A 25,407-nucleotide genomic window follows, 5' to 3' on the forward strand; every position below is an offset into this window, starting at 1 on the left:
CTCAACTGACTGAGCCACCCAGGTGCCCCTGATGGGAGAATTTAATACATTTACCTTGAAAGTCATTATTGACAGATATGTACTTACTGTCATTTTCTTAATTTATGGCTATGTTTTTTAAAATATTTTTTAAAGAGAGAGGGAGAGCAGGAGCTGGGAGGGGCAGAGAGAGAGATGGAGACAGAGGATCTGACGCAGGCTCTGCACTGTCAGCATAGAGCCGGATGTGGAGTTCAAACTCACACACCATGATGAGATCATGACCTGAGCCAAAGCTGGACGCTTAATCAACTGAGCCACCCAGGCGCCCAAATTTCTGGCTGTTTTGTACTACTTGGGTTTCCTTACTTCATCTCTCGCTCTTTTATTTGTAGTTTGATGACTTTAGTAGTATGCTTAGATTCCTTTCTCATTATGTTTCTTTTTTTAAAAAAAATTTTTAGCCTTTATTTATTCTTGAGACAGAGAGAGACAGAGCATGAACCGGGCAGGGTCAGGGAGAGGGAGACACAGAATCTGAAACAGGCTCCAGGCTCTGAGCTGTCAGCACAGAGCCTGACGTGGGGCTTGAACTCACGGACTGCGAAATCACGACCTGAGCCGAAGTGGGCCGCTTAACCGACTGAGCCACCCAGGCGCCCCTCATTATATTATGTTTCTACCATAGGTTTTTGCTTTGTGGCTACCATGAGGCTTACACATAACTTTTAACAGCCTATTTTAAGGTGATTAGACCTCAAGTTTGAATCCATTCTAAAGCTCTGCATTTCTTCTCTTTCCTTCATTTTATGTTTTTGATGTCATAATGCACATCTTTTTATCTTATGTATCCCTTAACTAATTATTGTAGTTAAAGTTATTTTTAGTACTCTTTTAACTTTGATACTAGCTTTATGTGATCAATCCACTACCTTTACTATATATTTATTTTTAGCAGTGAGTCTTTTATATGTTTTTTTTTTTGTTATGAATTAGTGCCCTTTCATTTCAACTCAAAGAAGTCCCCTTTAGTAGTTTTTTTAAGGCTAGTTTAGTGGTGATGAGCTCTTTAACTTTTGTTCATCTGTAAAAATCTTTATCTCTCTTTAAATTCTGCACGAAAACTTTTACTGGGTAGAGTATTCTTGGTTGGAAGTTTTTTTTTTTTTTTCCCTTCAGCACTTGGAATGTGTTTTGCCACTCCCTCTGTCCTGAAAAGTTTCTGCTGAAAAATCTGAAGGGGGCTCGTGGGGACTCCCTTGCACTTAACAAGATGTTTTTCTTTTGCTGCCTTAAGAGTCTCTCCTTGACTTTGACATTTGAATTTTTAATTATGCTGTGTCTTGATATGTGGGCCTCTTTGGGTTTCTCTTAGACTCTCTGTGCTTCCTATATCTGGATAGTTGTCTGCTTCCTTACTTGGGTTAGAGAAGTTGTTAGCCATTAATTCATCAATAAGTTTTCTGCCCCTTTCTGTTTCTCTTCTCACTTCCAGGACTCCTTCAAGGTGAATGTTTCTCCAGTTGACGTCCCACAAGTCAGTTAAGCTATCTTCACTATTTCCATTCATTTTTGTTTTTATTGCTGTAATTGTGTCCCACTGCTTTGTGTGTGAGCTCCCTGATCCTTCTGCATCTAGTCTGCTATTGAACCACTCTGATGTGTTTTTCGGTTCATTTAGTGTATTCTTTAGCACTGTGACTTCTCTAATATTGTATTCTATTTTTTAGCTGTGGGTTGAAGTTCTCACTGTGTTCATTCATTCTTCTCCCAAGTTCAGTAAGCACCTTTATGACTATTACTTTGAACTGCTTATAAGGTAAATTACATATCTCCATCATTTCATTGAGTGTTTTAAATTTAATTTACTCCTTGAGAATCCACTGTATGCCAATGTCACATTCTCTTTTCTCTGGATCTTTTTCCCCTAGTTATAGTTACATATAATTGACCTACATCCTTGTATGAGTGTAAGGTGTACAGCAAAATCGTTTGACTTACATATATTGTGAAATGACCACCACAGTAAGTTTACTTAGCCTCCATCAGCTCATGAATAAATACAAATGTAGGGTTGGGTGAGTGGCTCAGTCAATAGAGCATCCCGACTCTTGATTTCAGCTCAGGTCATGATCCCAGGGATGTGGGATGGACCCCTGCGTCAGGGTATGTGGTGATCGTGGAGCCTGCTTGAGATTCTCATTCTCTCTCTCTCTCTCTCCCTCCCTCCCTCTCTCTCTCTCTCTCTCCCCCCCACCCCTCTCCCCCCTCCGCTGCTCATGCATGCTCACTCTCTCTCTCAGTATAAATTAAATAAGTATATAATAGAATGGAAAGCAAAAAAAGAAAAAATTTTTCCTTGTGATTTGAATGCTTAGGTTTTACTCTCAAAAACTTTCTTATATATCGTACAGCAGGTGCTAACTATACTTATGTTGCAGGTTACATCTCTAGCATGTATTTATCTTGTAACTGGAAATTTCCACCTTTTGACCACGTTTCTCCAATTCCCCTTCCCCCCAACTCTCACCCCTGATAACCACAAATTTGAATTTGATAATAGATTTTTCTATCAGTTTTCTTTTTTCTTTCTTTCTTTCTTTTTTTTTTTTGCATTTCACATAGAAATCAGATTGTACAGTATTTGTCTTTCTCTATTTTATCTAGGACAATGCCCTAGATTATTCAGGGTCCATTTGTGGTGTTGCAAATGGGAAGGTTTCATTCTTTTTGGCCGAATAATCTTTCATTGTCTGTGTATCTCCCATTTTGTTTATCCATTCATCCACCAGTGGACATTGAGGTTGTTTCTGTATCTTGGCTACTGTGAATAATTCTGCAATGAACACCTTTCGAGTTAGTGTTTTTGTTTTCTTTGGATAAATATCTAGAAGTAGAATTGTTGTATCATATGGAGGTTCTATTTTTAATTTGGGGGGTAATCTCCATACTATTTTCCATGGTGACTGCACCAATTTACATTCCCAACAGTGCACAAGGATTCTCTTTTCTTCACATCATACCAGGATTTGTTATGGCATTCTAACAGGAGTGAGGATATCTCATTATGGTTTGGATTTGCATTTCCCTGATAATTACTGATGTTGAGCATCTTTTCATGTACTTTTTGACCTTTTGTGTGTCTTTTTTGTAGAAATTTCTATTCAGATATTTCCCATTTTTGATGAGATTGTGGGTTTTTTGAGTTGTTTTGGTTTGGTTTTGCTACTGAGTTGTAGGAGTTCTTTATATATGTTGGATTGTAACCCCTTAGGTATATGGCTTACAAATATTTTTCCCAGTCTGTAGATTGTCTTTTCCCTTCTTTTTATTGTTTCTGTTGCTGTGCAGAAGCTTTTTAGTCTGACGCAGTCCTACTTGTTTTTTATTCTGTTGCTTGTGCTTTAAGTGCATATCCAAAAAGTCAATGCCAAGATCCATGTCAAGGAGCCTTTTCCTTAATTTTCCTTCTAGGAATTTCATGGTTTCAGGTCTTATGTTTAAGTCTTTAATCCATGCCAAGTTAATTTTTGCAAGTGGTATAAGATAAGGGTCTAATTTCATTCTTTTACATATGAATATTCAATTTTCCCCAGCACCATTTATTGATGAGACTGTCTTTTCTCCATTGAGTATTCTTGCATCCCTTGTCAAATATTAGTTGACTATATATACTTGGGTTTACTTCTGGGCACTTGAGTCTGTTTCATTGATCTACATGTCTGTTTTTATTTTTTTTAATTTTTTAAGGTTTTTTTATTTTTGGGAGAGAGAGAGAGAGAGAGAGAGTGAGTGAGTGAGTATGAGCAGGAGAGAGGCAGAGAGAGAAGGAGACACAGAATCCAAAGCAGGCACCAGGCCACGAGCCATCAGCACAGAGCCTGATGCGGGGCTCAAACCCAGGAGCTGTGAGATCATGACCTGAGCTGAAGTCAGACACCCAACCGACTGAGCCACCCAGGCTCCCCTACATGTCTGTTTTTATAGCAGAACCATCCTGTTTTGATTCTGCAGCTGCTTTGTAGTATAGCTTGAAATCAAGAAGTGTTAATACTTCCCGCTTTGTTCCTCTTTCTCAGGATTGCTTTGGATATTTGGGGTCTTTTGTGATTCTATAGAAGTTTTAGGATTTTTTTTCTACTTCTGTTAAAACAATGCCATTGCAATTTTGATAGTGATTGCATTGAATCTATAGATGGCTTTTGGTAGTATGCACAAACATTTAATTGTGTTTTATTTCTTTCATCATTGCCTTGATGAAAATAAGTTCTGAGATTTTTTACCTCCTTGGTTAGTTATTCCTATGTGTTTTACTGTTTTTGATGCTATTGTAAATGGGGTTGTTTTAGTTCTTTTTCAGATAATTCATTGTTAGTTTATGGAAATGCTGCTAATTTTCTAAGTTAATTTTCTATATTGTAACTTTATTGATTACATTGATTTTATCTAACATTTTTCTGGTGGAATCTTTAGGATTTCTTATATATAAAGTCATGTCACCTTCAAACAGAGAAAATTTTACTTCCTTTCCAATTCTGATGCCTTTTCTTTCTTTCTATTGCCTGATAGCTCTAGTAAGTTCTTCCAGTACCAGTTGAATAGGAGTAGTGAGAACAGGCACCTTTGTTTTCTTTGTTATCAGGAAAAAAGCTTTCAACATTTAACCATTTGGTATGAAATCAGATTTGGGCTTTATTATGTTGTGGTACATTCATTCTATACCTAATTTGTTAAGAGTTTTTATGAGCAGATGTTAAATTTTATCCAGTCATTTTTCTGCATCTATTGACTTTCTTCTTTTCATCTGATGTATTACATTGGTTGATTCACATAAGTTGAAAATTCTTGCATCTCAGGAATAAATCCCACTTGATCTTTGTTGAATTCTTACTTTGTTCATGCATTGCTGCCCTAATTATGCTTCCAATGTGCTGCTTAATTTAGTTTGATAATATTTTATTGAAAATTTTTGCATTTGTATTCATCAGGGATGTTGGTCTGTAGTTTTGTGGTATTATCTTTTTCTGGCTTTGGTATCAGAGTAATGGTGGCCTAATAAAATGAAATTGGAAGTATTCCTTACTTTTCAGTTTTTTGGAAGAGCCTGAGAGGGATTGGTTTTAATTCTTCTTTAAAGCTTCACCCGTGAAGCCATCATGTCTTGGGCATTCTTGTGGTTCACTACACTTTCAGAAAATTATTCTGAATTCTCTGACAGTTCATAGATTCCCATATCCTTAGGATCAGTTATTAGAGTTTTATTAGTTCCCTTTGGTGGTGTCCTTTATTGGTTTCCTTTGGTGGTTCTTCACAATCCTTGATTTCTTATGTTGGGATCTATACATTTAAGTAAGTGTTCTCTTCCAGACTTTGCAGGTTCACTGTGGCTGAGACCATTCCTTAGCAATAAGCCCAGTTTTGGTTTTTTGGACATGGCTGCTGATAATGTCCTTGGGCAGGTGGGGCCTGTTGTTAGGGTCTATTTTGGGGCAAGGCAACTGTTTGAGTTCTAGGGTCAGTGGTTGGGGGTGGGGTGTGTGCGCCACTGCTGAGAATATTGGGAAAAGTCTGCTGGCTTGGTTCCCTGTCCAAGTGAAGCTGTAGGATGGACTTCACCATTGCCTGGAATCCCTGGTCAGGCTTATTAGTTAGGACCAGATACTATACTCGGCAGTAGTGGGGGGCTATGAGTTATCTTCGCTGTTCTGGTGGGGCAACAGGACAGAACCCAGGGCTTGCACAGCTCACTGTGGACCTGAATCAGAAAAGAGTGTGCACTGAATATCGCAGTCAGGTGAGGCTACCAGTTTTGCTCTGTAGACAGGGAAAGCCATGGGCAGCGCTCTCTGTTCAAGTGCCACTCTAAGCAGGGTTGTTAACCAGGCTATGCAGCATCCCTTAAGCTGCGGTAAGGTTCCCTGGTTGGGCAGTCTGAAGACTGTATTCAGCAATAAGTGGGGCTACAAATCAGTGGGTATGCACTAGTTTCCCTGCTTGGGTACAGTGGGAACAGCAGCTCTGAGGCCACTAATGCTCTTTATTTTTGGTCTTGACTCAAGCCGACACAAGCTTCAAGCTCCATGGCTGAACAGGGCTACTGTGTGTGTTCTGGGGACAATCGGCTCTTACCATCCACCTCCCAGCTCTGGAGTTGCTGGGTTATGTAGTGTCCTGGCATTCTTACCAATCTTCCCTATTAGACGGGGGTAGAAGCAATACTCCATAGCTGGTGGGACCATGACTCATGCTCCTGCCTGGGCAAGACTAGGAAGGTTCACTTATGGCAACTCCCAAAGTTTCCCAAACAGGCTTTCTGTTCAGGAGTGGCTGTGAGCCTTCATCCATAGTAAGTGGGGCAAGGAGTTCCCCTGCCTGGGCATAGCAGAGAAAACCAAGAGAGAGAAAGAGAGAGAGAGAGCGCGCACGTGAGAGCACAAAGATGGTGTGTACTGGCCTATGTTCTAGAGCATCCCTTTAGGGCTCTAGGTGTGTGCCAAACCTGAATCTACCCCTTTAGCCAAAGATCCCAGACAGATGGGCTTCTTTCATAGAAATCCTGGGGTTGTACTTCATTCTACTGTCCGTGAAGTACCCTAGGGGCGATAACCTGCCAAGAACTGTCTGATTGTCACAGTTCCCTAGGACCCAGGAATGTAAGCCTTCCCAGCCACCAGAGCCAGGCCATCAAGGGGCATCCTGTGAGTAGCAGCGATAAAAACCAGGGCACCAACATGAAAACTGGGGCACTGGATACTTACAGAGCTCTACTCCAAGAGATGCTGTCACTCTGGAATGTGGGAGAGGGAGAACGTGAAGAGACAGGGCCTGCCCTCCAAGTTCTCTGGAAAGGTTGACAGTCTGCCCTTAGAGGTATATTTATGTGAAAGCCCACCCTTCAGGCTGCAGCTATGATCATAAACTCACAGGCCTCTTCCACAGAATGACTGAGCTCCTGGATCTGTTACCTCTTGCTGAGCCCTGAGGGTGCTGGCTGTTTAAGAACTCTCTCTCCTTTGGCTCTGGTCCTGTGGGACTGCCAGTGCGAGCCTCACTAGACACCACAGCTGGGTGTTATAGAGGTTTGCCCCGGCAGCAGCCATAAAAGTCAGGTTACCAGACAAGGGAATAAGCTCCTTTCCGGAAGATCCCAGTGAGGTGGAATGAGGCAGAGGGAGAGCACAAAGATTGCATCCACTAGTGTCCATTCCCTGAGAGTCCCTCTGTAGGGCCTCAGATGTAGGCCCTTAGATGCCAAACCAGAAGCCTGCCCTTTAGGCCAAACCTCCTGGACAAGCAGATGGTTCTTTTTCTCAGAAAGGCCACAGGTGTCTTTCAGTCTTCCCTCTGTCCTGTGCTGTAGGAGGTGTGGTTCACCAGTAACCATCTCTCCAATTGTTATGGTTCCTTGGGACCCAGGAATGGAAGCCCCCACCCCCTACCCTCCACCTCTAGAATCCAGTGATCGAAGGGTGTCCTATGAGAAGCAGGCATAAAAATCAGGTCACTAGATGTAAAAACTAGGGCACCAGATGAAGATTGAAACCTTTTATTACTGTGTGTTTTCTTTCTGTGTTTGGGCATGAGGAGTTTAGGGCAAGGGCATGGATGGTGGGGGGAGCAAGGCAGATAAGGGGACTCTGGAAGTATTCTTCTCTCCTTGAAAATACAAATAAGAATTCTCTGGGGCTGGTTTTGGATACTTCCTGGGATGTTAGGCTCATGCAAATTCACACCCCACCTGGAAATACGCAGATTGCCATCTTGCTTACATTTTCAAAATCTTATGGCCAAGCCATTTCTGAATGATTTCTCGGAGAGTATTTATAGGTTTTGTAACCACTAGTTGAACCAACATTTCTCACCTGCTTTCAAGACCATTGGAATAGGCAAATCAACTTCCCAAAACAGAACGGTGCTGGTTCTGTCAGTCTGTAGTTTGACATGGGAGTCTCTTTCTTGAGTTTGCTCATGCCTTTCCTGTTGGGTTTTTTTTTTTTCCAGCAAGCACAGTGTGGCCTGGATCTTCGACACATCACCGTGGTCGAGCTGGTAGGTGTGTTCCCGACCCTCATCGGCAGGATAGGAGCAAAGATTATGCCTCCAGCCCTAGCTCTGCAGCTCAGGTAGGCGGAAGTTCTGTCCTTAAATTGTATCCCCTATGAAGGTACTTTTTTTAGATCAGGTTCCCTGATTTCTTGCTATTTGGTATTGATTCCAAGTAACCTTCAGTGTTTAATTGCTTTTAGTCTGAGAGCTCTATAACCATGCTAATTGGCATGGTGCTGCTTGTCCAAATATATCATGCCGTGGGTAATTTCCAGTGTTCTCTTCTTGTCCCTTTTAACCAGGTGTCTTTGTTTTGTTTTTCTTTCTGCTTGGGGGGTTGGGGGGTGGGATGGAAAGGGAAGAGCCTGAAAAAACGGACCTATGCAATCCTTTGTGTTATTAGGAAAGCAGGCATCCAATTAACTTTTCCAGGCTTCTTCTCTTTTCCCTCCATGCTTCCAGGCACTTGCCCATACCCCCATTTTAACAGCTAGATTTTATTTTGGTAATACTTACAAAGCTAGAATCATGGTGCCCAGGCTCTGTGTAGTGGTGTGTTACAAAAAGCAGAATTCAACAGCCGAAAGGTAATTTCAGAACAGTCTCCAATTTTTACTTGCATCTCTTGACCACTCTGAAAAGGATAATTGGGCTAAAGAAAACCCAAAATCTTGCTTCCTCACCCATCCTTTTTCTCACAACGCAAGGGAGGGTGCTTTGTTTATAGTCTATAATCGCTACTCTTTACATTCAGGGTCCCAGGCTGATGGTGGCTCCACCGTCTGGTAGCATCATTTGGAACACATGACTTCCGGGTTTCTGCAAAGGGGGAGGAGAGTAAAAACGAACCTCACCACTCTTTCACGCTTCATGTTGGAAGCCTGAGATTGCTCTCGGCAAGTCCATTGGCCAAAACTCGTCACGTGATTGCAACCCAACTTCAAAGCAGGCTGGGAAACGCAGCCTTTCTGTGTTCCCAGGAAGAAGAAAATGAAAGAGGACTCGATGAGCCCCATCACAGATGTTCAAAGAGGTTCACAGAAATTCCTTGAGAAATTATATGCTAGAACTATGCCCTTAGCCAGTGATATTATAGATTGACACAATAGATTGTTTAATTTGCGTATTTTCCATCTGCCTTTTGACCCCCACCCCATCTCTGATTTATACTTCTTCACCCAAAAAGAGTGCCCCATCCATACCATACCGAGGTAAAAAACTCAGAGGGTGAGGGATGCAAAAAGAAATGAGGATAACTGGATTATTTTTAGTTGGCTGAAAGAGGGAGAAGGCTGGGTATACTCACAAGCATAAATATATGTGTGTGTGTGTGTGTGTGTGTGTGTGTGTGTGTGTGTGTGTGTGTATGTATGTCTGGCTACATTCAGTAGCACCTCTCTAGAGTGTAACACTTTGAGGTCAGTACCAGATCTCCACAACAGTGCCGGGCACCATGTTGGAGGTAAGTGGAGGCAATGACTCTAAACTGAAACAGATTTACTATTTCCAGGAGCGAGAGTGGCCTCTAAGAGTGTATTTACAGTTATATTTCAAGTTGAAAACAGCACAACTCGAGATTATGTCGACATCTGAAAAATTCCCAAAGTAGGTGTTTGAAGCTGTTGGTAATTTAGAACTACCTGTACATACCCTGTGTTAAAGATTTTTTAAAAAAACTTGCCACAGAATTTGCTACATACATGTTTCTCTTTGGATTGCAGATCTATAGAGAGGGAGATTCCCTCTCTATTAATATTAATGTGATGTGATTTTAAACTATTGCAATTTGAAGAAAAGGAAACTCTGATTCAAGAAAAAAACTCTTATCATTCAGGTTGTATATGTTGGGGCTACTCGAGACCTCTTCAGGCTGAGGATGATTTGAGCAACAAAGAAGTTACATACATGAATTACACAGTGGTTCTCAAACTTGAACCTGCCCTAGGATCCCCCGGAGCACTGTTACAACATAGAACGCGGGGCCCCACCCCCAGAGCGTGTGATTCAGTATAGGATGGGGCCTGAGAATTTGCATTTCTAGCAAGTTCCTGCTCCTGTTCCCCTGTTGTTGAAGCTGCTGGTCTGAGGACCACACTGTGAGAACGACTGGCCTAGCATTTTACCAAAGGCTTCACCCAGCTTTGAAATGGAAATTTTGCAAAGCAGCCTGTAAAAGGAGGGTCAGTCATTATCGTGTAGCCGGAAGATAGTCCGGGTCAATGTCACACAGAGATGATCCATCACATGCATTGTCTAAGGGATTCGGTGTCAGGCTACATGTCCCCTTTATCAGACCTATCGGTGAGGAATAAGGGAGTTCACAGATGGATGTTTTATCTTCTTCCCTTTGAATTCCACCCCAGAGTCTAGTGCACATGAAAAGAGCCAATTTAGGCAAAGAATGGGAAGCGTGAAAGAAAAGGAGAGGCAGAATGACTGGAGAATCTAAAAATTCTCCTGTATGGTTAGAATACTATTTTCAAATAGCACTGAGGCCATGATAAAACAATAAAGGGCATCAGCAGTGCCTGGTGTTGTAAAGATACCACCTTCCGGCTTCCTTGCGCTCATGTCTTTTTAGAGATGAAGGTACGAGCAAATTCATCTTCCCTAGAGTAAATTTCCAGCAATTGCAAGGGTGACAGGGGCCAGGAATTCCATGATTTTTATTTCCATGTTATTTTTCAGCTAGAATTAACACTATTAAAGTATACAACCTAACGATTCAATATTTGTATATATTGCAAAATGATCATCATGCTAAACTAAGTCTATTTAACATCAGTCACCATACATAGTTACATTTTTTTCTTATGAAGAGAAATTTTAAGACTTACTCTTAACTACTTTCAAATATGTAATACAGTATTATTAACTATAACCACCATGCTGTACATTAATTAATCCCTATGACTTTTTTTATCTTTTGTGAACTCAGAGACTTTAAATAATTTTTTAAACCTTAAGTCAGAGTTTCTTTTTTCCTTCCAAAGTTTTTAGATTCAAATTAGTTAACATATAGTGTAGCATTGATTTCAGTAGAACCCAGTGATTCATCACATATACAACACCCAGTGCTCATCCCAACAAGTGTCCTCCTTGATGCCCGTCACCCATGTAGCCCATGGCCCCTGCTCCCTTCTACAAACCCTCATTAAGACCCATGATTTATTTTATATCTATAGGTTTCTACCCTTTGACCCCCTTCACACATTCTACCCACCCCTAACCCCCTGCCCCCTAAGTTTTTGTATCTATGAGTTTGGGTTTTTTTTGTTGTTGTTATCTGTTGTTTTAGATTCTGCATGTAAGTGACACAATATGGTATTTGTCCTCTGATTTATTTCACTTAGGATAATGTCCATAAGGTTCATCCATATTTTCACAAATGGCAACATTTCATTCTTTTTATGGCTGAATAATATTCGTGTGTATGTGTGTGTGCCATATTTTCTTTATCCATTCATCCATCGATGGACTCTTAGATTGTTTCCATCTCTTGGCTGTTGTAAATAATGCTAAAGATGAGGGTGCATATAGGTTTTCAAGTTAGCTTTTTTTTAAATTTTCTTCAGATAAATACCCAAAAGCGGAATTGATCAATCATATAGCTCTTAATTTTTTGAGGGACATCCATACTGTCTTCCAAAGTGGCTGCACCAATTTACAATGTCACCAACAGTGACCAGTGTTCCCTTTTCTCCATATCTTCACCAATACTTACTTTTTGTATTTCTGGTAATAGCCATTCTAACAGGCATGAGGTGATATTTCACTGTAGTTTTGATTTCCATTTCCCTGCTGATTAGTGATGTTGAGCATCTTTTTGTGTGTCTGATGGCCATCCTTGTGTCTTCTGTGGAAAAATGTCTATGCAGTTCTTCTGTCCATTTTTAAATTTTGTGTTTGTTGTTTTGGTATTGAGTTGTAGGAGTTCTTTATATATTTTGGATATTAACCTCTTATCACATGTGAGTAGTTGCAAATATTTTCTCCAATTTAGTAGGTTGTTTTTCATTTTGTTGATAATTTACTTGGCTATACAGCAACTTTTTTATTTGATGTACTCCCACTGGTTTATTTTTGCTGTTGTTACCTTTAATTTCGGTGTCAAATCCAAAAAAATCATCACAGTGATAATAAACTTACTATCTATTCTTCCAGGAGTTTTATAGTTTCAGGTGTTACATTCAAGTCTTTCATCCATTTTTTAGTTTATTTTTGTGTACAGTGATTGACGAAATTGTCCCGTCCCCATTGTAAACTCTTGGTTCTTTTCTCATAAATTAATTGACCGTATATGTATGGATTTATTTCTGCGCACCCTATTCTGTTGATCTATGTGTCTGATTTTATGCCAGTGTAATACTGTTTCAATTACCGTAACTTTGCAACATAGTTTGAAATCAAGGAGCATGATACCTCCTGGTTTGTTATTTCTCAAAATTGTTTTGGCCACTTAGCATCTTTTGTGCTTCTATACAAATTTAAGGTTTTTTTATTCTATAATAATATAGTTGGAATTTTGATATGGATTGCATTGAATCTGTAGATTGCTTTGGGTAGCTTGGGCATTTTAACAATATCCCAATTCATGAGCATGGACTATCTTTCCATTTTTGTGTGTCTTCAATTTCATCCATCAATGTCATATAGATTTCAGTGTTCTGGTTTTTCACCTCCTTAAATTTATTCCTAGGAATTTTATTCATTTTCATGCAATTGTGAAAGTGTTTTCTTAATTTTCTGATATTTCATCATTGGTGTTTGTATCTTGATTTTGTGTCCTGTAGCATTACTGAATTCACTTATTCTAATAGTTTTTTTTGGTGGAATCTTCAGGATTTTGTATTTCTATATATAATATGTTCTCTGCAAGTAGTGACAGTTTTAATGGATGCCTTTTATTTTTCTTTCCTAATTTCTGTGGGTAGGATTTCTAATACTGTGTTGAAAATAGTGGTAAGAGTGGGCATCCTTGTCTTGTTCCTGATCTTATTAGAAAAACCTTCAGCTTTTCAACATCATGTATGATGCTAGATGTGGGCTTGTCATATATGGCCTGTATTATATTGAGGTATGCTTCCTCTATACATACTTTGTTGAGAGTTTTCATCATAAATGACATTGAATTTTGCAAATGGTTTTTCGGCATCTTTTGATGAGCATATCATTTTTACCACCCATTTTGCAAATGTGGTGAATCACGTTAACATAGGTTGAACCATCCTTGCATCCCTGCAAATAAACATTACTGGATAGGTGAATGATCCATTTGATGTATTAATGAATTCAGCCCTCTGATGTTTTGTTGAGGATTTTTTCATCTCTATTTACTAGGGATATTGGGCCTGTCTTGTAGTGTCTTCATCTGGTTTTGGTATCAAGGAAATTCTGGCCTCATAAAATTAGCTTGGGAGAGTTCCCTCCTCGTGTATTTTTACAAACAGTTTGAGAAGGACTGTTATTAAATTTGGAATGTTTGGTATAATGCTCCAGTGAAGCTATATGGACATGGTCTTACGTTTGGTGGGAGGTTTTTTGATTATGAGTATCTCCTTACTGAGAAATTGGTGTATTCAGATTTGCTATTTCTTCATGATTTAGTTTAGGAAGGTTATGTGTTTCTAGGGTTTTATATATTTTTCCAGATTATTTAATTTGTTAGTGTATAATTGTTCATACTAGTCTATGATTTTCTGTCTCCTCTTGCATTTCTGTTTGAGCCCCCTTTTCCTTGGTGAGTCTAGCTAAAGGTTTATCAAGATTGTTGGTTTTCATCAAAAAGCAAGCTCTTCTTTCATCTTTCCTGTCCTTTTAGTCCTTTGTATTTATTTTGACTGTGAACATTATTTCCTTTTGTCTATTTAGGGCTTCCCCTGTTCTTTTTCTGGGTGAGGTGTAAGGTTAGGTTGTTTATTTCAGATTTTTTTCTTACAAGTTTTAGTATATTTTCATTCATTCGGTCTCAGGGCATTTTGTTGTTGATAAATGGAATTTTTTTTCCTAGAGAACAAACTAACACATAAAGTATTATATGAAGAAAATAGGGCACTCATCACATGAAACATTCTCTAGAATAGATCACATAGTAGGTCACAAAACAAGCTGCAACGAATTCAAAAAGGTCGTAGTCCTACCATGCATCTTTTGTCACCACAACACTAGGAAACTAGAAATCAGCCACAAAAAAAAAAAATTCTGGAAAGACCACAAATATATGGAGGTTTAATTTACATACTACTAAACAATGAATGCATCAACCAGGAAATTAAAGAAACAAAATATACATGGAAACAAATGAAAACATAATGGTTCAAAACCTTTGGGATGCAGCAAAAGCAGTACTAAAAGGGAAATGTATAGCAATACAGACCTACGTCAATAAGCAAAAAAATCTCAAACAACATAACCTTACACCTAATGGAGCTAGAAAAAGAACAAACAAAACCCCAAACCAGCAGAAGGAAGGAAATAATAAAGATTAGAACAGAAATAGGTGATATAAAAACTAAACACATCAATGAAACCTGGAGCTGGTTTTTTGAAAAAAATTAAATTGATAAACCTCTAGCCAGACTTATTAAGGAAAAAAGGGAAATGACTCAAAGAAAATCACAAATGATAAAAGAGAAATAACAACCAACACCATAGAAATACAGTTAGAATATTATGAAAAACTATGCCAACAAATTGGACAAACAAGAAATAGAAAACTTGAACAGACTGATTACCAGCAAGGAAGTTGAGTCCATAATCAAATAACTCCCAACAAATAAAAAGTCCAGGGCCACATAGCTTCACAAGTGAATTCTACCAAACATTTATTTTTATTTTTATTTATTTTGGGTGAGTGAGTGAAAGAGAGAATACAAGCAGGGGAGGAGCAGAGAGAGAGAGAATCCCAAGCAGCCCCACAGTGTCAGTGCAGAGCCCAACTGTGGGGCTCAAACTTCCAAACCATGAGATCATGACCTGAGCTCAAACCAAGAGTCGGATGCTTAACCAACTGAGGCACAAACATTCATTCATTCATTCAATCATTTATTTATTTCTATTTATTCTTGAGAGAGAATGGGGGAGGGGCAGAGAGACAGGGAGACACAGAATCTGAAGCAGGCTCCAGGCTCTGAGCTGTCAGCACAGAGCCTGACACGGGGCCCTAACCCATGAGCTGTGGGACCATGACCTGAGTCAAAGTCAGACGCTTAACCAACAGAGCCACCTAGGTGCCCCAGTGAGCCACAAACATTTAAAGAAGAATTAATACCTATTGTTCTCAAACTATTCCAAAAAAACAGATAAGAAAGGAAAACTTCCACATTCATTCTATGAGGCCAGCATTACCCTGATACCTAAACCAGATAAACACACCACAAAAAAGATGACTACAGGCCAATATCTCTGATGAATATAGATACAAAAATCCTCAGAATACTAGTAAACCAAATCCAACAATACATTTTAAAAAATCATTCACCACAGTCAAGTGAGATTTGATCCTGGGTTGCAAAGAATGTTCAATATTCGCAATGTGATACATCATATCAATAAGAGAAAGGATGAGAACCATACGATCATTTCAATAGATGTAGAAAAACCACTTGACAAAGTACGATGTCCATTCATGATAAAAACCCTCAACAAGGTAGGTTTAGAAGGAACATACCTCAGTATCGTGAAGGCCATCTGTGAAAACCCCACAGTGAACATCATCCTTAATAGGGAAAAACAGAGCTTTTCCTTAAAGAGCAGGAACGAGACAAGGATGTCCACTCTCACCACTTTTGTTCAACATAGTACTGGAAATCCTAGCCATAGCCATCATACGACAGAAAGAAATAAAAGACCTCCAAATAGATAAGGAAGAAGTAAAACTTCCACTATTTGCAGATGATATTATACTATATATTGAAAGCTCAAAAGACTATCAAAAAACTGCTAGAACTGATAAATTCAGTAAAGGCACAGGATACCAAATCAGTGTACAGAAGCCTATTGTATTTCTGTACACCAATAATGAAGCAGCAGAAAGAGAAATTAATAAAACTCATTTACAATTGCACCAAAAGCCATAAGACACCTAGGAATAAAGCTAACAAAGGAGGTGTAAGGCCTGTACTCTGAAAACTATAAAACACTGATGAAAGAAATTGAAGAAGACACAAAGAAATGGAAAGACATTCCATGCTCATGGACTGGAAAAACAAATACTGTTAAAATGTCTATATTACCCAAACAATCTACATGTTTCATGCAATCCCTATCAAAATACCACCAGCATTTTTCAGAGCTAGAACAAACAATCCTAAAATCCGTATGGAACCGCAAAAGACCACAAATAGCCAAAGCAACCTTGAAAAAGAAAAGTAAAGCTGGAGACATCAGAATTCCAGGCTTCAAGATCTATTACAAAGCTGTAGTGATAAGAACAGTATCATACTGTCATGAATATAGACACATAGAACAATGGAACAGAAAGGAACCCACAACTCTATGGTCAATTAATCATGGACAAAGCGGGAAGGAATATCCAGTGGGAAAAAGTCTCTGCAACAAATGGTGTTGGGAAAACTGGACAGCAACATGCAAAAGAATAAAACTGGACCACTTTCTTACACCATACACAAAAATAAGCCCAAAATGAATTAAAGACTTAAATGAGAGACATGAAACCATAACCATACTAGAGAACATGGGCAGTAACCTCTGACATCAGCCATAGCAGCTGCCTTCCACATAGGTCTCCTGAGGCAAGGGAAACAAAAACAAACTATTGGGACTTCATCCAAATAAAAGGCTTCTGCACAGCAAAGGAAACAACAAAACTGAAAGGCAACGTATGGAAGGGGAGAAGATATTTGCAAATGACATATCTGATACAGTGTTAGTATCCAAAATATATAAAGAACTTATACAACTCAACACCCAAAAAACAAATAGTCGAATTTTAAAAATGGTCAGAAGACACGAACATTTTTCCAAAAAGACATATAGATGGCCAACAGACACACGAAAAGATGCTCAACATAACTGGCCATCAGGGAAGTACAAATCAAAACTACAATGAGATACCACCCTCACCCCTGTCAGAGTGGCTGAAATCAACACAAGAAACAACATGAGTTGGTGAGGATGTGGAGAAAGGGGAACCCTCATGCACTGTTGATGGGGATGCAAATTGGTGCCACCACTGTGGAAAACAGGATGGAGGTTCCTCAAAAAGTTAAAACTCAAACTACCCCCCCTCTGATCCAGCACGTGCACTACTAGGCATTTACCCAAAGGATACATTTTATGTTTTTGGTGTCACAACTCTATCTTTTTTATCTTGTGTATCCCTTAACCTATTGTAGTTATTTTTACAACTTTTGTATTTTAACCTTTATACTAACTTTATGTGATGAATCCACTACCTTTGCTATATATTTCCCTCTACCGATGAAATGTATACTTTCATATGTGGTCTTGTTAGTAACTCGTGCCCATTCTTTTCAGCATAAAGTCCCTTTACCATTTCTTGTAAGGCTGTTTTAGTGGTGATGAACTCTTGTCTGGAAAACTATCTCCTTCACTTCTGAATAATTTTGTTGAACAGAGTATTCTTGTTTGGAAGCTTTTTTCTTTCAACACTTTGAATGTATCATGCCACTCCCTTTGGCTTGCAAAGTTTCTTCTGCAAATACATGCTGATAGTCTTATGGGGGTTTCCATGTATGTAACAAGTTTTTCTCTTGCTGCTTTTAGGGTTGTCTCCTTGTCTTTGGCATTTCATTATAATGTGTTTTGGTATAGGTCTCTGGTTTCTTATTTAGAATTCTCCTTGATCTGGATGTCTATTTATTCCTCATGTTGGAGAAGTTTTCAGTCTCTCCCTCTCTCTTCTCCTTCTGGGACCCCTTGCATGTGAATAATGGGACCATGTTATATATGAAAGTCTGCTTGATATTTTTCCATATGTCCTTTAAGCTATCTTCATTGTTTAAAATTCTTTTTTCCTTTTGATTTTCTGAATGGGTAAATTCTTCTTCCCTGTCTTTGAGTTCACTGATTATTATATCTTCTGCTTCATCTAGTTTGTTGTTGAAGTCCTCTTAAATATTTTTCAGTTATTGAATTCTCCAGCTCTGTGACTTCTGTTTGGTACTTTCTTATATTTTTTTTAAACTTTTTGAAATTCTCATGATACTAAACCATTCTTTTTCCAAGTTTGGTGAACATTTTTATGATCATTACGTTGAACTCTTTATCGGATAAATTACTTTTCTCCATTTCATTATTTTCTGAGGTTACAAAATTTTCTGAGGTAACAAAATCTTACTATTTTGTTCGGAACATATTCTTTTGCGTTAGATGAAACATCCACCCTTCTCAATGTTGAAAGAGTGGTCTCATGTAGGAGATGATCCTTATTGGTCACCCATGCCCTAGCTTTTGGTTCTCTCTCATACCTTTCTGATTCTCTAAGCAGGTCATTTTATTTTCAGTCATTTCCAATATTTGAGAGTGTGTCAATATGTGTCAGTGTATGAAAGATGAGAATCTCAGCACTTACATTCAGGCTCATTGGAAGCCAGACTTTCAATCAGCAGCTGTTAAGTATGCAAATGATAGATGGGTGGGTGGATAGATGGATAGATAGATAGATAGTGCTGTGGGACTGTAAAGTGTTAGCTCCACTGGCCACCAGTAGGTGATTGGGAGGTGTTCTCTGGGCATCAGCCACAAAAATTGGGGCCTCAGCCACTGTATAAGCTCTTCTCTGGGACATACTGGTGAGCTGTAGTGAGACAAAGGAAGAGCACAAAGATGGCATCCCTTGGTGTATGTTTCCTGAGAGCCCCTTTAGAGGTTCCTAGATGTGTTCTAAATCTAAAGCCTGCCCCTTAGGATGAAGCTCCAGGATAAGCAAGTGGGGATTTTTCACAGAAAGATGGGGTCTGTTGTAATCTTGTCTGCACAGTGCCCCAGAAGTGATAGACTGCCAAGAACTGCCTTCTTGATTGTTAGTCTTGTGGCACCCAGGAGTGCAAGTCCTTTTGGCCACTGAGCCAGGTGATCAAGTGGTATCCTTTGGGTGGCATCTGTGAAAACCATGGTACTAGATATAAAAACAGGGGCACCAGACATATATGAGCTCCCCTGCAATAGATGCTAGCACTCTGGAGAGCAGCAGAGGGAGAGTACAAAAATAGCATCTCCCCTCCAAGGTCTCTGAAAGGTTTACAGTCAGTCCATAGATGTGTATTTAATTAGAAGCCTTTCCCTCACGCTGTAGCTATGATGATAAGCTAAGAGGCCTCTTTCACAGAAAGATTGAACTCCTGGGTCTGATCTTCTTGCTGTCTCTTGATGGTGGTTGCTGTCCTATACAGGTGTAAGCAACACTGGCCGAAGAGCCAGATGATGTAGAAGTGTCCCAGCAGCAGCAGCAGCAAGTATTAGGGAGCCAGATAAGGTATAAGCTCCTTTCTTTAACATACTAGTGAGCTGTAGGGAGGCAGACGGAAAGTGTGAAGATCATGTCCTCCAGCTTGAGTGAAGCAGAGGGGGAGTGTAAAAGATGGTACTTACTGAAAAAGGGATAAAAAGACAAACGGAGATGGAGGGGGACAGAGCAAAGGAGACACACACATGGAGAGAGAGAGAGTAATGAGGAGATGGTTAGAGGGAAAGAGGAAATGGAGAGAGGGAGGTGGGAGTAGAGAGAGGAGAAATGAGCAAAGGAGAAAGACACACAAAGTGACACACAAATACAGAGAGAGATGCAGAAAGAGAGACATTGGCAGAGAGAGGGTAGAGGGAGACACAGACCAAGATGGACAGAGAGAGACAAGAATAGAGATGGGAATAAGAGGGATGTACAGAGAGGTAGAGGGAAGAAGAGACGGGAGAGAAAGGAAGAGAAGGGGAAGCTGGGACAGAGGAAGACTGAGACACACAAAGGGAGAGAGAGAGAGAGAGATACAGAGGTAGAAAGACCCACCCACATAGAGAAAGGGTGGCAAAGAGAGAGAGGGGTTGGAGAAAAGGAGAAACAGACACACCCAGAGAGACAAAGAGATGGACACACACACAGAGGAGAGGGAAAGGGAGAGAGAAATGGAAAATGAGAGTGAACAAAGGACAGATGGAGAGAGGATGGGTATGACAGAGACAGTGTGTGTGAGAGCTGGGGAGCAAGAGGTGGATAGAGCTGGAGGGAGGGACAGCATCAGGAACAGATTGGGAGCGAGAGAGCTTGAGTGTACAAGCCAGGGAGAAAGAAATGGATGGAGAGGGACAGAGGGAGAGAGAAAGGTGGAGAGAGAGTGACCATGCCCACCAGTTATAGAAGGCAGGATAACACAAAGATGGCACCCGCTGGCAAGAGTGTGAAGAAGTAGCCCACGGGCCAAAAATGAAAAAGAGATGACTGCCACTGGCTTTAGCAACACAGAGGTATGGTGTGAAAATGGCACCCACCAGCCTCTGTCCCTGGAGAGTATCCCTCAGGCCCCTGCCCCTCAGTCACACACTTAAAAATTATCAAAGGAGGAGCACTTGGTGGCTAAGTTGGTTAAGTGTCCGACTCCTGATCTCGGTTCAGGTCATGATCTTGCAGTTTGTCAGATTGAGCCCTGTGACGGGCTGTGTGCTGGCAGCACAGAGCCTGCTTGGGATTCTCTCTCTCCCCTCTCTGCCCCTCCCCTGCTCATGTGTGCGTGCATGCGTGCTCTCTCTCTCAAGGAGCCTCTTCCACCTGATGTCTGGGTGCTTTTCAGATGGCTGCTTTTGGGCTGCACCGTGGGGTGAGTTTGCACATGAGTCCTATAAAAACCATTTCTCAATTTACCACAGACCTACAGGTCTCAGGGGTTTCAGCCCTGTTGGTTTTCAAAACTAGACATTTAGGGGACTCTCTCAGGTGCAGGTCTCAAAAGATAGGGTTCCCCAAGTGGGGTGGGAACACGTTGATCCTCAAGGAGAAGTTCCAGGTTTTCAGTTCCCTCCCGATTTGGGGTCACTGCTAGGTGTGTGAATTTTTTGGTGAGAGTGGGTCTCAGCTTTTACTTACCCACTTGGATGTGGCTTTGTTCTCATTTCCTGAAATGCTGAGTTGCACTGCTTGGTTTCGGGTTTTTTTTCCCCCAGAGGAAATTGTTCCAGACGAAGTTGTAAATTTGTTGTGTCCATGGGAAGAGGTGGGTTCAGAATCTTCTTCCACTGCCATCTTGAACTGGAACATCCCACATTATCCCACATCCCACTCTAAAGAGTTTTCTACAGTATTCTTCAGGAAGAGCTCATTCCAATCTAATGACAGGCATTTATGTAACTCCAACACCTGCTGGCACCACCCCCCTCAACCTGTGGGGTGTCCCAACATCCATCTCCAAGATTTCTGTGGTCTCTTGGCCATGGTGGGACACGTTCTAGTGACTGTTGATAGCCTGCTGCTCTGAACACTCATTTCTTCCCATGGTAGTTTTTTCTTTTCCTTTATGCTCTATCAAGGCACAAGGCTCACACAAGGAATGTGTGTGGTCGCAGATGGTGGCATCATGGGAGATTTCCATCCTAGCCTCAGCACTATAACATCAAATGTTCCAATTCCTCATTAGTTGCGCTTTCCCACTGGTTGCAACCACAACATTGCTTGGCCTTTTTCTCCCTCCAAACCTATTTTCTTTTCTACTCTTGTTTTCTGGGACCCCTCTGCCATAGGTAATCCCTCTCCCCTCCCCCAGAAAAACACTAAATATTCCTCTTTTGAAGATGCACAGCAGTTTCTCTCTCCATTTTGATTCACTTCACAGTCTACAAACACTCATTAATGCATTTCTCAGTCATCTTACTACCTCAGGAGACCTGATGGAGATATTTTAATGTCTTTTATTTCTAGTCACTAGCAGTGGATTAGCAGTTTAGCTTCCCACTGAGATAAAATATAAATTGTCCTCATCTTCCCTGAAACTCCCTCTTAAAAGGTAGAAGAAAGCGTAATCAGTTTGGATTTTGAGTAGTGAATTTTTCCCTTGATCCTTTTGTGTGAGGAAAAATATTTCACTTTACAGAGAGCAGTGTGTATTCTACCTTACACATAATCTCTAGATAACTAAACTAAAAAATAAAATAAGCCCACCCAGTCTCTTCTCAATTTTATCAGTGGGCTCAGTTTACCAGCCTGTTTGCTTTCTCTGACTTCTTTCATCTAAACATGTTTCTGATGATATAAAAATAACTTACCCAGTATAAATTCTAGTGTGGTAGAGTAGGAAAAAAAACATCAGACTTTGAGGTACAAAGAAAGTATAGTTAACCAAATTAATATACCTAGGGTATAGACCACATTTAATCTCCTCTAACTGCAGTCCTGAGCTGGCTACTGAATAAGCCAGAATGGGCCAGAACTACAGTGTTTAGAAACTTATTTCAGTCAGCTTCACCCAGTCCAGGGTTTCTCAACCTCAGTACTATTGATCGTTGGAACTGGATAATTCTTTGTCGGAAGATACTTTCCTGTGGGTTGTAGTATATTAAGCAGCATCCCTGGCCTCTACTCACTAGAAGCCACAAGCACCACTCCACTGTGACAACAAAAAGTGTGTTCATACATAGCCAAACATTTCCTAAAAGGTCAAATCAGTCCTATTAACCATTGACCTAGTTCTAGTATGTACATGGTTATGCAATCCTAGTCTGTAAATTTCAGATGACTCCAATTTAAGGCAAAAGAAATCTGTTAGCATTGTTGGACATACCTTGTAGCAGCTATTGGCATAGAGCACCAATGCAGGCCTAGTATCTTCCTGACCACCATAAAGCAATGCTATCTGAGGTGCCTGGGTGGCTCAGGCCATGATCTCGCAGGTCATGGGTTTGAGCCCCACGTCAGGCTCTATACTGACAGCTCAGAACCTGTAGCCTGTTTCAGATTCTGTGTCTCCCTCTCTCTCTGCCTCTCCCTCACACACTCTCTCAAAAATAAACATTAAACAATTTAAAGTAGTGCTACCCAACCTTACGTGTGCATACCAGTCATCTAGGCATCTTGCTAATAATGCAGATTCTAATTCAGTAGGGTTGGGGTGGAGCATGGGGTTCTCCATTTCTAACAACGTCCCATGTGATGGCTGTCAGTCTTTAGATGGGTAAGTCCTTCGTGGTATTAAGCCTTTTTGCTGCATACCGTGTCACTATAGGGCACTGGCTGGTCCAACGGGACCCTTGAGAACCAGGTTTGACAATCTTCTCTCTGCCGTAGGTTGTTGCTGCGAATCCCACTCTATTCCTTCAGTATGGTGCTAGTGGATAAGCATGGCATGGACAAGGAGCGCTATGTCTCCCTGGTGATGCCTGTGGCCCTCTTCAACCTGATTGATACTTTCCCCTTGAGAAAAGAGGAGATGGTCCTGCAGGCTGAAATGGGCCAGACCTGCAACACCTGATGCCATGGCTCTTCTCTTCGCAGTTCCTCTGGTCGTCCAACAGAGTGCCATGCACACGGAAAGGCCTTAAAAGTATCCTTGATGTACAGATTTTTATTTGTAATTTTTAAAGTCTATTTTAATATGAGCTTTCTTTGCACTTAAGAATTACCATGATGCTTTTTGTACTTGGAAGTGTACCAAAAAATTATGAATATGATATTTACTCTTTCTCTTTATTCCATCATGGCTGGTTGATTTTATAGAGAAATTAGAAACCACAACCATACACATGCTTTCAATGTGTTATTCAGTGTAACACATAACTTACTTCTATTTTGTTTTTTTTATATAAAACTTATATGAATAAAATATTTTGGAGCAAATTTATTAAAACTCATTTTGTATTTCAAGCACAAGCCATACTTGCTCAATGTGGTCAGGGGTTTGAGGGCTGGGCTTCTTAGTGGTGCTTCAGGAAGGGAAAACTGAAAACTGTAATTACTTTTGTCAGGAGGTGCTCAGCTGAGCTGGGAGAACTGTGCTTTAACGTGATAGCATAGCTGATTGAAGCAACAAGCCAAAAATTAAAGCGTTAAGCCCTTAATCACTAGCTGTGATGACATAAACAGGAGGCTAAAACCAGAGGAAGCACCAATTCTGCCCTTTTGTTTTTCCCCAGTGGACCATTGTATCAGTCAAAGGTCAAGTGGATCCGCACCCTATTGGGTCATCACCCTATTGAGGGAAGTCCATGTTCTGGGACCCTCCACTCGAAGATAGCCCTACTAGTCCGTGGCCACACCCAAAGCCACAAAAGCTAGACACGTGCTTCCCCCACCTCCCCAACTCCGCCACCACCTTTTATTCCCGACAGCTTTTTTTAGACATGCACTCACCACCTCAGCAGCAAGTCAGCTCCCCCAGGAGAAACCAAAAACTTTTGCTGTAGCACTACTTTCTGGAGGGGAAAAAAAAGCCTCCTAACTACTAACCAGTTGAACAATTAGAATCAAAGTAAACAGACGTTCATAAGATGGAGTAGATGGATCCTGAGCTCACCTCATCCCATGGGCACACTGAGGCATCAACTACATGTATATAACTAACTCTGAAAATCACCTGAAGACTGGCACAGCAGATCTTTACAGTTAGTCTTAGACAATATCAAAAAGGGTAAGAGGAGTAGAGATGTGGTTAGGAACCAAACCTGTGGCACAACTAACTGCAAACAAGAGGGACATCACAAACGCGGAGGAGCAAGACAATTAAGACCCCACACCGGGCACCCCGGCACTGGGAACCTGTACTGGGAAGACTAGTGCCCATAATGTCTGGTTATGAAAACTGTTAGGGCTTAACTCTGGGAGAGTCCAAGAGTGATAGGAAACCAAGTTTCTGCCCTTAAAAAGCCAACATACTAAAAAAACAGCCCAAGACATAGCACAGAACCAACAGTTTGGTAAGTGCCTGGGGTGTACACGAAGGAGATTTATCCACTAATCTTAGAACAAGTTTCAGAGGAGTAGAGATCTGCAAGAGATTCCTCCAGGAACAAAAGTGCTGGTGGGCACCATTTTTCTTGCTCTTCCCCAGGCTAGATAGCCAAATGCCTGTGGGAACCAGTTGTAACGCTCTCCATCCATCTTGTTAGCACTGCATGCTCTACGCTGGCCATCTCCTGGGCAACCACTCTACTCAATATACCTGCCTCCAAAGTGATTCCTGCCCTGCCTCACTTGGCAGGCAGCTCTGGCCACGACTGGCACCACTCCAATGTGATTCCTGCTGCCACACCAGAACACTCACAGTTCCAGCAACCAGACCTTTTCACTGTTTGTGGAATAAGCTCCGCTCCTTGATGCACCTGCAGCTGTGCCAGAAAGGCTAATTGCAGACAGCTGGGCTGATTACTGGCCTGGCCTATTAAGGAGGCTGTGGTGACTGCAGCCAGACATGTCAATAGCACAGG

General features: G+C 40.8%; 1 protein-coding gene across 3 annotated transcripts in view; it reads left to right on the top strand.

Moving 5' to 3' along the window:
- SRPX (sushi repeat containing protein X-linked) overlaps positions 1-23,821 on the top strand; it is a 111,634-nt gene extending 87,813 nt beyond the window's left edge. For all 3 annotated transcript variants that reach the window (XM_019417281.2, XM_019417283.2, XM_019417282.2), the window contains 2 exons: positions 7,981-8,102; positions 23,273-23,821. In XM_019417281.2, coding sequence (XP_019272826.1) covers positions 7,981-8,102; positions 23,273-23,456 — 306 coding nt within the window. In that variant the 3' untranslated portion in view covers positions 23,457-23,821. The remainder of the gene's footprint in view (positions 1-7,980; positions 8,103-23,272) is intronic.
- Positions 23,822-25,407: the final 1,586 nt, after the last annotated feature.

Source organism: Panthera pardus, unplaced genomic scaffold (genome assembly GCF_024362965.1).
Source record: "Panthera pardus isolate Hobbes unplaced genomic scaffold, ASM2436296v1 HiC_scaffold_27, whole genome shotgun sequence".
In the NCBI taxonomy this organism is placed as follows: Eukaryota; Metazoa; Chordata; class Mammalia; order Carnivora; family Felidae; genus Panthera; species Panthera pardus.